The 14,105-nt window shown below is 42.2% G+C and overlaps 1 protein-coding gene across 1 annotated transcript in view; it reads right to left on the bottom strand.

Moving 5' to 3' along the window:
• Window positions 1-2,288: 2,288 nt before the first annotated feature.
• grm5b (glutamate receptor, metabotropic 5b) overlaps window positions 2,289-14,105 on the bottom strand; it is a 65,800-nt gene continuing 53,983 nt past the window's right edge. Inside the window, exon 18 of the mRNA XM_047339686.1 lies at window positions 2,289-12,193. Within this exon, the coding sequence (XP_047195642.1) occupies window positions 11,110-12,193 (1,084 nt within the window). The 3' untranslated portion in view covers window positions 2,289-11,109. The remainder of the gene's footprint in view (window positions 12,194-14,105) is intronic.

Below are 14,105 nucleotides of genomic sequence, written 5' to 3'. Positions count from 1 at the left end.
GCACAGTTCAAATCTGAGCACATAGAACTACAGGAGAGAAAATTAGAGGTATTTTGAGGCACTGCTATAACATGATATCTAACATCTGAGTGTGTATGTTTCTTTGAATGTCAGGTGTTAGATATACACGTACATACATAAAGATGATGACACAACTACACTTCCTCCTAATTTCCAGAAATTAAGCCAAAATATCGTGGATACAAATTCTGCCGTCTTATGCTAATGATGTAATGTGGAGCCAGAGTCTGCGCTGTAGCATTTGGGGATGGAGCCGCGATTAGCCAATCAGTCTCATCTGTCAATCATGAAATGTCACCACAATTGTATAGCATCGCTAATTCAAAACAAACGTACAGTGAAAATAAACACTTGAACAAACATCAGTTGGATAAGAACTATCAAAAATAATAGAAACTTTGAGAATAAATAATTTGACATTACTTTTTTGTTTGGTCTATGTCCCATCCACTAACATGGCACCAGGGGCCGATCTAGTTTGACGGTAAGCCATCATGTCGTCCATCATTGTACACAGTGTATGGCTGAAGCTGTATTGACAAATTATAACAAATATAATATATTGGCTATTGTATGATGATACACAATGTAAATATCATACTAAACAATGATACAAGCTGTTTATGATATTCATGTTATTAATTGTCCAAAGACAATCGGCCATTAAAAGAAGTTGCTCAAACCTGCAGAGGTGACTATGCTTGTGCTTGAATGAATCCACCAGTGACGCAGCAGGACTGATGAATGTGTTAGTGGATTTATTACATGAGCATATCTCCACTCTAACGACAAACCAATTTCTACACGATTGTTTTATATTTTTAGTTTACCTTCCGTATTGTATTCCTCCCATTACATTTTCATTATTTCCAATCGTTTTAGCAGCAGGTCATGTGCAACAATTTGGAGATTTCTGTACCGAGAGATGAAGAAAGAAAGGATGATAGAGCTGAGCAAAATAGAGTAAATTGAATTGGGGGAGCGAGAGGAGATAGGCGGAGAGAATAAAGGAGAAGGGTAATTTCATTGTATTGACCTGTGCGCCTTCGGTTAAACGGATGAATTGTTTTTCAGGGAACAAATCATCAGCTGTTGTCACTGCGTCATGGCTGCCATGTTCCTGTGACAAGGAAGGAGATGGAAGAGGGAGCAGATATTACAGGAGCTGTCAAGGTGCTGTCGGGCAGCTTCTGCTGAGTGGATTCAACTTCATGTTGTGCTCTAAAACTGGGGGTTTGCTACTGCATGCTATAAAAACCACGGAGACCAGAATAAAGACTCCAGACCTGAACAACAGGGCAGCATGGTGGCGCAGTGGTTAGCACTTCCCCATGTCTGCGTGGGTTTTCTCTGGGTACTCCGTCTGCCTCCCACGGTTGTAGGTGTGTGTGAATGAGTGTTTGTCTCTGTATATCACCTTTTCAGAGTGGAACCTCGCCCAATGTCAGCTGGGATTGGCTCCAGCTCCGTCAAAGGATAACCGGCATAGATTATGGATGGATGGATCGAGACCTAAACATTATAAGGCTTATGTATCTGTGAAGATTCTCAGTCATCCGGGTCATGGTTCATGTGAACATAGGCAAATGGACTTGCTTGTGTTTCTTGAATACGTGTCACCTCTCATCCAAAAGGCGAATGGAAACAACAAATCTCTGTACTTCACTTGCATCTGCAGTCATGTTGAATATCCAGCATTAATGTCACCTTTTAGGAATGAAATAATTAAATGTAGCAACGCTTGCGAGCTAGTTCAGTCAACTTGAGCTTTGCTGCTCTAATCACACTCACTCTCCACGCGCCTCATAATACACACCCTCTCAATTTGGTAGTCTATTTAAGCTGCAAAGTTTTCTCATCACTCCCTTCAATGCCTCTGCTGCCCTGCGTCAGTGATGCTGCCTGTCACATCCGCCCCTCCACCAACCCAGCATGCACCATTACGCACTGACGGGGGGGGTTAAAGATATTTGCTCATCACTCCCCATTATTGGTGATGTGATGGAGTCGGAGCATAGAGGCAAAACTCTAACTATGTTCTGCTGCTGCAATAAACATTCCAAACGTGAGTTTTCTGAATGAATTACACTCTGTGGTAGATTTGTAAATGTTTATACATACAAGTTTGTATGAACTACTTGACAAGATGTTTTTAAGCCAAGAACAAAAGTCTGTCTTGCACAGGCAGAGATGGATTGATTACATGTACATACACTATATATTAAAATAGTTGCCATTTATCAATGATTGACTACAAAGACAGAAAAGACAAGGAGATCATAGTGTTTTTTAATAATGATTTCAACAATGATTGAAGGGTACTTTGTAGTACACTTACAGCCCTGCTCTCTGGTGGTCACAATGACCAGAGGCTCCCGGAAACATCGAGTTAACATCCCAGTGAGAAAGAAAACATGAAGAGAACCATGTCATGGTGAAGAGCTGTAAGTTTAGAGCTGATGAAAACCTTGTGACTGTTCTTTTCCTATTTTTAGTCATCTAACCTATCTCTTTCTTAGTGGTGTTGTCTAGAAATATCACGTGTCCGTGCCAAAGTGCACAGTGTTTCTGCAGAAGATTGAACTAATGCGTTTCCCTAACCAGGCACGCACTTACAACACAACATAGAGCCACCTCATGCCGGTCTAACTTAAGTAGTGCTCACTGTTTTTTCCTTTTTGCACAAGTTTCCCGGAAGTTTGCGGTTCTTCGCAGATCTTATTAATGCACCTGCACTTCCTGCCGAGCGTCTCGTATTTGTTTCTCACTTCCTGCCACTTAGGCCACAAGGGAGAAAAGCAAGTCTGAGATGCAGCGACGCAGGAATTGGAGCAACGTATTTTTCCCAAACAGGAGGCACAGGATGACAGAACACAAGTTATTTGAATCGAAATTTTTGCATTTTCTTTTTGCCAGTCCTACTGCCAAGCACACACGGTCCAACTGTCCATGACTAAGAAAAAAACACTTGTTATATTAAAAGCACAGGGAGCATCTTGTTACCACTGCCCACTCTCCTTTCAGCTTACAGCTCCTGATCGGCCAGAGAAGGGCCCTTTGTGGGCATCACCCCGGGCCTATTTGGAGCGAGGAGATGAAGATTCATTAATTGGGAGATGAGAAGAACTCTGTTTGGCCAAAAATCGCTCTCGCTCTTACTGCCAGGTTTGTTGGGAGCCTCTGAAAGGCCTTTGAGCAAGGTCCCCGGTGTCGGCCACAAACAATTTCGATCCCAGCACAATTGGATAGCAATTAATTTATATCAAACCTTTTTAGTTTCAAATCACCAAGGCTGGCCTCAAGCTTATTTGATAGTAGTTGGTGGTAAAATCTGCCTGAATGAGACATCTACAACCTCCCGCCCGCAGCAAAAAGTCACTTAAAAACATTAGATTTTCCAAACAGCGACAACCATATATTCTCACATTTCACACTGTACAAAGCTGAGTAAAAATATTTAGTAGACAATCAAATATCCAAATATAAAATCACCTTCCATTATCACACTAATATGTAGCATCAAATTACATTCTACGGTTCTGAACGTCAGGAGAACAAAACAGCAAAGCTTAAAAAAAGAAAAGAAAAAGTCAGGTTTGTTAAAAAATAATTCAGGGTGGATAAACACTACAAAGCTTCCTTAAGAAAACGATATATTGAAGTCATCTTTATCATATTTATATGGCACTGTTAAACAGCTTATGAAAATATACATATATAATTTACATTTTTCACCACAGAGGATCATATATCTCTAGCTGAATCTTTTTTGTTGTGTTTATCCAACCCAGCTAAAAAAATAAATGCAGCAGCATCTGAAATAAATAAATAAAAATGACAGAGTTGGCACTGAGTGGAGGAGCTTGTGCTAAGAACAGACTGATAAAACACAACTGGAGGATAACCGGGGATACGCCGCGGTCGATAAGCCTAAATAAATGACTCATACATTTTAATTTTAGTAATGGTCATTTCCTGCCTGCACTATATAAATACTTCTAAATGAATAAAGAGAAATATATATATATCACATTCTACACCCTCAGTTTATGGTGTTCAGCTCATTCCACGTCCCTCTAATTATGTTTATGCTAACTCTTCATCATTTCCCATTTTATCAAAACGAAGCCCAAACTAGCTGCTTTAATGAGCGGCGCTGAATGTCACTTTTGATAGGTCTGGGTTTGTTAAGAGATAAGAGCACAACACAGGGCCTTCATTTATATGCAGATGAGCTGCCTTCGTCGAAAATAAGTGAAACAAACGCCACATTTGTTTACGAGCTTGTTAAACTTCACAACAACAGAATCCTCTGATAAAACGCGATCGTCTGAATTATCTCAAGTGAGCAGTGAGGATATGAGGCCTTATTCATATCGCTAACGCTCTACTGTCAAACACTCTACTGAGAGAACCTCATCAGAATTTAAAGCAGGGGTATTAATAATGTTTGTGGCCATGGCTGTGATTCAAACAGGATGATGTACTTATGAGGAATATGTAAATGCAAACAAGATTGGTTTCTTAGACATCCATGGTCCCCTGCAGGGATAACTCTGTGTCATATGGTGTAATATCACAGCTCAGTTTGGTTTCATTCTCTCACCAAATGAAACACGTTCATCTCAATATATTTCACAAACCATCAATACACAATACTGAAAATTCTCCAACCTGCCCGGTCTTTTTGTAAAACAGAAACATCCTACATACACCTGCTTAATTATAAGTGAATCCACTCCCCCACAAAGCCTGACGTCAAATAATTCATTATACAATCTCCTCTCTTACTTATGATCAATATAATACAGAATCTATAACTTCTTATTACACATCACAATCTCCTCTGCACTATACGACCTATACCGACCTAAAATCTGTCGTTTTACTCTATTGGCTGAGGAAACCCCCACATATTAAAAACACACATGCCCTTTACTCGGTTATAGAAAAAAACACAACATTCAAATCAGCAGCTTTGGACGAAACTTACAAAAATACTGTTGATGACTTTTAAGACATCTAGTCGTCACCCCTGCGGGCCTCGGGTTTCATTCAGGCGAGGGAATTCCTCCTAAGTCCCTGCAGGAAGTTTAATTCTCAGGGACACTGATCTGTACAGTATCTTGTGATGAGTTGGGCGCCGCCATTTAAAGTCTAAATGCCCTTAGTATCTCCTGAAAATACAAGCTGTCAGGTAGTTTTACTAAATAAAGTCAGAACAATCGGTTGATTTGGAAATGACCATAAGCCATTCTCAATACAGTAAAATGATCAATGTATTGATACGTATACTGGTTTACAAAATTCGGCCTAAATTTTAAATAATATAATTTACTCTGATGGGGTTGACCTCGGCAGAGCGACGGACGCGAAGACTATGAATTCATCTCAAGAGACGGGTATCTTCAGGATCTTATCGATACCGACATCCTTTCCTTTCTGATTTGTGTGGGAGAAAAAGACGACAGACCAGAACAGACATGACTGTGAAGGGATTCACTGGTTGGCAGGAAGAGGGAAGAAGGCTTGTTGGATTTTGGCCTTGATATACTCAACCTCTCTAGATGTAATTAAAAATATAAATTCTTACCTCTCACCTAAACATCTTTTAATTTACTTATTTCATAAACATTGTTTAAAAGGTAAGAAACTGTTAAGTCTGCCAAATGACACTCACAGAGGTGTGTTCATCATGATTTACTCTTATAATAATTAGACTTTTAGCGCAGGCAGTCACAACAGACCTTTTGCTTTCTGCCCTGACAACATATATACGACCATTTGTCAATGTGGTGTTTACACAGTAAACATAGCTCTGTGTTTTGTGTTCAATGAAAAATATAATCAGGTGTGGCAGTGGCTCTGTCTCACTACAGATTAAACTCTGTTGATCCATGTTTCTGACCGGCCTTCGTCTACAGAGAGCCTCAGCTTTAACACAGATATTAGGAGGTGGGAGTAGACTGTGATGTTTTCCTCCAGATCATCACAGCAGGGTGGCTGCTGGTCTTTCTACATCGACGCAACATTTTCACAGGAGCCCGACACACCATCATTACAGTGACCGGTTAAAGTCTAAACTATTCATATTCTCATTCAGAAGGTTTAAAATAAATGACCTTGGGTTCCTGCGATCAGCAGATAAACAAGTCTGGATTAAAAGTATTTTTCCAGCGCAGGGATTATCAATCCAATTCTTTAGAGTGCATTTACAGAAATAAGGGAGCAGACAGCGTTTTGGGTGGACATCATCTGGAGATCATCTTCCTGGCGAACATAAGATTTTACTCATCATCATAATAATCATAATCGTCATCATGTTTTGGCTGGAGTATGAAGGGAAAGCAGAGATCACCCCAGATTACTACAAGTGGTAGCTCTCTGTGATCCTTGAGGTAGGGCTGAAATGTGGAGCCATGCCTCTATAAAATTATTATCATTTCCAAACAAGGACAATTACACATAAAGGATGACAGAAGTAATTAATATCTGAATTATCTTTAATGTCAATTTCTTTTACGATTCTCTCATGTAATAATTTGAATATTTGCTATTCTTGCCAATTTTCCTTCAATCATTCTAACCACATGTTAATGACTGTGTTCTCTAATTACTATATGCTGTTAATGGTGTGTTATATTAATGTGCGATGGTCCCAGATCTGAGCCCTTAGAAAGAATAAGATCGCAATTGATGTCATACGCTGAACCCGTCTTTTTCTGCAGAGGCAGCACACAACTGTCGAGGCTCACCCAAGGGGCCTGAAAGCAAACAGCTGAAGTGCTGAAGCAAGCTCCCGGCACGTTAGAAACGATATCAGTGACAGCAGCACATAAACCGGCCCCTCCTCGGAAATGTCTCCACGCTAACACTGGTTTGTGTTTGTGACAACCGGTCCCGGCCCAGATTTAAATGAATAGATGTAGCGGTATTGACAAAAACAAAACTTTTAAGATATTCTTGCAGATCATATAAAGTCTCTGTACAGCTATCCAAGATGGTGATTGTGCGTATATCCACAAGTTCCAAGTTCATACTCTCTACTTTAAGGTCCAGAGACCAACAAAATCGAGTTGGGCAGTACACTTCTTTACAAAAAATGCAAAAAATAAACAATTAATGGCACACAAATCATCTCCTACTATCTTCCCTGCCTTTCAGAAGATCGGACTGTTTAGATCAGGGAATCAAAAGGTGGAAAATGTTGAACTACAAATGAGACAATCGCAAAAATATGGAATCACACCTTCGTGGCAACTTGAAGACAACAAATGTCTCCTTTTAAATATAGATTTAGAAAAAAAATGTTCTCATCTACCCATATCCTTCCTTTTGTTGCCCACCAGCGATTACTGTATAATAAAGAACGTTGGTAATAATTTGAGAAACCCCTCCGATGTGCACCTTCTACGTATGGATAATATTGCTTTTACATTGGAAAATGTGGAATAATTATATGAAAATATCCAAAAACAATAGAAACAGTTTTACATTTACATTTTTTGTCTTTTTTTTATGAAACCATGTATTTACCCACAAGCTAGTAAACTAGACCTTCTCTTACCCCTTTGGCACAATGAATCATATTCATATCAATTATTATTATATCGTTGAATTACAAGACATTTGAATAGGAATGGTCACTCACACATTCAGAGTGGTAACACAGTTTCTGTAGTCGTAACACATATTGGTACTGTATGTTATAACACAGTTCAAAAACATCTTTTTTTGTCCTTTTTTTTTCGCCTGTAAATAAATGTACTTTCATCAGAAACAAAACAGAACTGTCTTTGCATGCCCTTATTATTTACAGAATCACTTTGTCTGAGTTTGTTCTTGCTGGCTACTGTAGAGCAGAAATACAACACAAAAAATGGACCAAAAATGGACAATAACACACAGGCAACATTTCTTCATTGTGACAGCAACAGTCTCATTAGCTTTGATTGAGTTCGATTTACCAATCCATGTCTTTGTTGCAGGTAATACTCCTCATGTAAAAATGTCTAAAAAGTTGGTGTTGTGTATCACAACTTTCTAACTTTAGATTTCTTGTTTGGTTTGTTTTCCTCTCTACTTTGCTGAGTGTTTTCCTCTGTGACTAGAGGCCAAGGTCCCATTTCTCAAAGCATCTTAGTGAATGCATTCATCGGCACATTTTATATCCCAGCACTGCTCTGAGTACTCTCAAATGCTGTTCAAGTGTTGGCACATATAAGTACAATATTTCATTCAAAGGCATATGTTTGTACCTAAAGCTTCAATGGCCGAGTAGTCAGTTGGAGGCTTTGCAGTGTTTTCAAGTTCAGGTCTGTTAACACCATCGGTTCCCAAACTGTTCAGCCTGTGCCCCGCAAAATCAAGGTGCCCGAGACCTGCAACCCCCATTATGTCCGGAGTCGGTTGAGGCATACAAAGGATATGTATTTGAGCTAGTTAGCAAAAGAAGAAGAAATCTGTAACATGCACATCTCTGTATTTTGTACCTCTGCTACCAGTGTAGAACGCAACATGGATAATTAATTACAAGCGTTGCTGACCGTGTTGTCTGTGCTCACAGTTGCTGTGCAGTTAAATTCTGCATTTTACAATGATACAACTGTGTAGGAGACGAGCTATTATTCAAGCAATCTGCGACAATTCCCGTGTCTGCATGCCTGGCTGGGCACACTGGCACGGGCATTCCCAGTGTATGCGAGTGGTCACATGATGTGTCCTTTCAGGCTTGTTAGAGACTGATACGGAGCGAAAAGGCTGTTTTCAAACTAAAACGTAGTCGTATGGATGTAGCCTCAGTGTCTCGTGGCCCAGTGGGGGGCCCCTACCCCTAGTTTGGGAACCACTGATCTACACAGACATTGAATTTGAGTAACTGAATTTGACTTTTAATCTAATATTCGACAGTGATTCTCTCCATATATACCAAACCATGTCTCCTTTAAAAAATGCAGTTACCTTCTGGATTACATTAATTTCCACCATTTCTCCCAAACCGGGAAGTATTGGATTAGGATAAGCATTAGTTATATATTTGGCAATACACTGATTGGCTTTCATGCTGAGAGTGACGCGAGGATCCATACCACTCTCATGTCTGTCCATTCAGTATGAAGCTACAGCCAGCAGCCAGTTAGCTTGGCATAAACACTGGAGACAAAATGAGCCTGGCACTGTCCAATCTGCCGAACAGCTCCTCTACAGCTCACTAATTAACGTGCCACCAGACCGGACACCAGATATTTTCTCCTGACAGATATAAGAGCTGCAGACATCTCATCTCGCTCTCGGCAAGAACGCACGTTTTAAACGTGGAATTATTCCTTTAAATTCATACAGTTTGACATTTGGGTAAAATGTTCTTGTCTATGATTTCACTTTGACTGGCTTTTAACTGGATGTCAGTCGGTCTCTGCTACCAGGTTGGTTTCGTGAGACTAAAGCCGTTTTCAGACATGAACTCTGGAAAGGTAAAAAGGAGTTTGCCTTTCACATATGAAGAACGCAACTGGAGATTACCCAGATCAGACGCTTTCTAAACCACAGGAAATGTTTTGAGAATTCACTATAGGAGTGGTACCATGGTTGATCATGCAGGAGGCAGAACATGACGTAAAAGGGTCAGGGTCCTCTACTAAATTTGAGGACAATGTGCGGACTTCAGCGCATGTCTGAAAGCAGCTTCACAGTTATGAAGGGTCAATGCTCCATTTTGATTTGTGGACTTCTTCTGTTGCTCAGCCCCTCTTTGTGTGAAAAGAGTGGCGACCTTTAAACGGCTCATAGCACCTGTGAGACAGATGACCTTGGTCAAGGCGGAGACAGACGAGGACGCTCTCTCTGTCTCCCAGCGTGAATCTATCAATCTGCACCGGCTAACATTAGAGACGATTGTGATTCAAACGGACATCTTTGATGAAACCGAGCGACGCTTGTGCCCCGCTGACAAACAAGAGAAAATGTCACGACTGGAATCCAGCTAAGCCTTACGTAACGCTCTGTTAAATGTCACACTCTAACAATAAGCTTTGAGGTCAGATTTCATCCAATAATCTACCTGAAACTAAATCTAATGACGAGGCTGTTTATATTTAAAAACGAGGCCAGGTCTGGTCGATCCCTCGTCTCCCTCTTTCTCAAGTCACAGAAAGATTAGAGAGGTACAAAAGGTTTGGTCCCGACTGCTTCAGGAATCATGTAGAAAATATACATTCAAACTTCTGAAGAAAAAAACACACTGAAAGAGTAGAAAATACTGAAACAGTGGCGGGGGCAAAACGAAAGAAAGCAGCGAGAGAAGGAGGGATTGAGGAAAAGAAAAATGATGAGGAGGGAACAGCTGAATAAAAGTTCTTCAGAGTAACATACAGACCAGTATGTTAACACAATGCACTTTTGTCTGAAATTTTATCGTCAAAGAAAAATCCACAACCTGTCATTTATTTACAAAGTGATTCCCACAGTGTGTGTGTGTGTGTGTGTGTGTGTGTGTGTGTGTGTGTGTGTATGTACAAGCAGATTTGTATGTGCCCTTGATAGCCTCTATTTAGTCCATACAGGCTTTTGGAGTCTGACCTCATCAATACTGTCATGTTGCCATTAACTCTCATTAAGTAAGATACAGCCACAACATACCGATGCACACACAAAAACAAACACACACACACACACACACATATTCACAGTCTCTAATTAGTGTATAGCCATGTTACCTTAAGGCCACTACCCAAACCTAAATGATCCGTAGCTCTAGACCTTTCTAGAATGATTAGTGGCTCTACAGACACCGAACCACTGCAACGTTACCGTGGTTATTTTTGCAGTTCTTTACGTCCGACTTGTCAGAGACAGCACTAAGAAAACACGACGCGGGAAAAGCTTCTTATACTTGCATCTCACTGCGAACATGTAAACACAAACACAGCTTGGTGCATTCACCAACCAGCCCTCCATGACTCCTGCACGTCAGGTTTTTAACTCCACGTAGGGAGAAAAACGGATTTCAGTCTCTTCGTCTTCCGCGTGACCCGTTGTTTTTGGGCGCTCCTCTTCACTGATGCATTTTCTCAACTTGTCATCTCTGCCTCACAGTGAGGATGAACTCTGGCTGTAGTTTCTGAGCGTCAGTCTGCTAAATCTGGGCGAAGGGGGAGAGGGGGGAGGATGGGAGGGGACTGGTGGGAGACAGAGGTCTGCCTCAGAGCCAGGTGAGCTGCTGCTGCTGGACGCCAGAGAGTCACGGAAGGGCGAAGGAGGAGTCAACGCGAAGAGCTCCTCCTCCAGCTCCGCCCTCCTTAGAGGGGAGTCGCTCAGGCAGCTAACCAGGCCTCCGCGCATAGGGGAGAGAGAGGGGGAGGCCTGGGGGTGAGGAGGCGGTAGTGGGTAAGGTGAATGAGGCATAGGGTGAACGAGGCAGCCACCCCGGCCCCCCAGGCTGGACTCGACAGGTGGGAGGGGCTGGACATCAGCGTAGGTGGTCAGGGTCGGGGCCATGTGCATTTCACGGGGCAACAGATAGGGGTCGGTGGGGTGAGGGGAAGGGGGGGTGTGTTTGTTTGTGTGTGAGTGAGTGGGAGAGGGGGAGAGCATCATGCTGTTGAGCTCGGTGATGTTGGCGGTGAAGCGGTTTACTACGCAGCTGATCTGATCCATCAGTGAGCTCTGGGCCACCCCTGGGTGATCGTCCACGATGATCAAACGGCCATCACTCCCGGCAATGACAGAACAGCTGCTGATAGGGCCGCAACTGCTGCCGCTGCCACCGCTGCAGATGCTGCTCGGGTAATTTGGAATACCAGACATCTGAGGCTCCTCCCCTAAACCCGGCCCTAATCTCTGGCTGACCGTGCTGATCGGCGAGGGCGTCTGCGGCCGGTACGTGATCGAATAGCGCTCCTCTGCTTCCGAGAGCTCGTACAGGGTCTTGTCCGGTCCGATGTCATGATGGGAGGACATGGAGGACATGGAGGGGAGGGAGGGCAGAGGAACGTGCGGGGGAAGGTCGCCTCTTCCACAGTAGCGTTCCTCAGAGGTTTTGGAGAAGGGCTTGATGACGGCGGTCTGATTGTTCTCCTTCCTCTTGATGTGGAAGGACAGCCGCTGCCACAGGTGGTTGCCACGCGAACCGCTGCGCTCCGTCTGCGCCCAGGAAACTGATTTACCGTTGGAGCTGGAAAAACCGGAGGGAAATAGAAGAGAAGGTTGTTTTTAATGTTTGAAGGCAGATTCATCCCCTTCAGATACAACCTTTTGGTCAGTTTGGAGTAATTTAATTTGTCTTTGCACAAAACAAACTACATTTATGATTCAAGCTTGGGTTGGTAATACCAGAGAAGCCAACAAGAGCAGGGTACACTTTGAAAAAATGTAACTGATACAAGTCTATCTTGATCTCCTCATTAATTTGTCAATTAAATATATTTTTCGAATGATAAATATTCGTTTAGAAAAGCATACTAATAGATTTTTTGAACAAATCTAAAAGAAATAGTCCATTAGATTTATGAGCCCAAACTGCAACAGAAAAAAAAACTGCACTGCAAAATAAAAAACACACGTACCAAAAACATTACACCGACGGTTCCTGTTCTGTATTAGCTCCAATTTGTTCTCCTGGATGAGTAATTTAATTTAATAGAAATAAACATCTTTAAATGGAGCCTTGACTCAACCACCAATCGGTTGGACTTAAATGATGAGTAATTTCATCACAATTAATTTTCTGCTCTATTTTTTCCTCCACCAGTTGGTTCTTAATTTTTCTTTGTCAGGTTCTCTCTCTATTTCTTCTGTTCAACATCTTTTTTCCACTTTCCTCTTCACATCTGTCACAGCGCTCGGTCTCCTCTTATCCCTTTGTCAGGTTAATTAGTGTGATTAATCTATAGTGGAACTTCTGATTAAACCTCACATCGCCGGGGCTGGGGCTGTTACTGAAATAACCCTGTAGACACAGACACTACACACATCTACACACACACACGTATCCATATGCATCTGCATGTGTCGACCTGCACATACACATGCACAGTGAAGTGATCCACTTGTTACATCCCATAGGAAGAGAAGGCTGTGGAGCGTGTAGGACCACTGCTACTGGCAGAAACACTTGTTGCACAGAACTTAATGGATCTATTTGACATCCAGCTCTGATGATGATTTTAATGACTGGTGAAGAAATACCAATCACTCCTCTGCAGTTCAAACATTTGCTCCAAACCATCAGTCGAACATTACTTTCTTTTTTAAAAATTTCCTTCCTTTCCCCTTGTGGTCCAGCGGTTACATGTCTGTCTGCGTCTGTTCCGACCGCACAATGACAGCATCTCAAAGGCAACAGCTTCCAGCCCCGCACCAAGGAGATAGACAGCCTTGCCAATTACCACCACCCACAGAGGAGAATAGGACCAAAAGACACGGACGGAGGAGAGGAATGAAAGAAACAAAGATGGGAACGCTCCTGACATTTCTCATAAGAGTGTGATTGAAATCTTGCTTGCCAAGCGGGGTGAGAGCCGGAGTAACCTGCTGACAGACGAAAAATGTATTCTTGTCTTTTTCCTCCCTTTTCATTCTGGGCAAGTGACTGTGCGTCACTCCCTTTGTATCCTCTGATCGCTTCCTTGTCACAGTAGATGACTTGTGGATGGCCTTAAGCTGGGTGTGAAATATATTAGGTCTGTTCTTTTCATACCACTCCTTAAGTGCTTTTCTCTTTCTTTTCCATCACTTATGGTCGTCGTCTCTCTCTCTCTCTCCATTCCCACCACCCATTTTGTCTCTCTCTCACTCTTCTCCTTATCCTGCCTTCCTCAGTTCATTCCCGTCTCTCTCCTTTGCCACATTTCCATTAGGCCATTGTCTGCAGTTCATGTTAGGGTCAGAAGAACAGTCAGGCTGCTCAGGGGAGTTCAGAGAATCAATCTCTCTCTCTCTAACACACACACACACACACACACACACACACACACACACACACACACACACACACACACACACACACACACACACACACACACACACCCACACCCACACACACACACACCATAAATGGTCTCAGAGTGGGGCCATTACAGAAATGG

This window comes from Hippoglossus stenolepis, chromosome 4, assembly GCF_022539355.2.
Source record: "Hippoglossus stenolepis isolate QCI-W04-F060 chromosome 4, HSTE1.2, whole genome shotgun sequence".
NCBI lineage: Eukaryota > Metazoa > Chordata > Actinopteri > Pleuronectiformes > Pleuronectidae > Hippoglossus > Hippoglossus stenolepis.
This window is presented reverse-complemented; position numbering and strand designations above follow the sequence as displayed.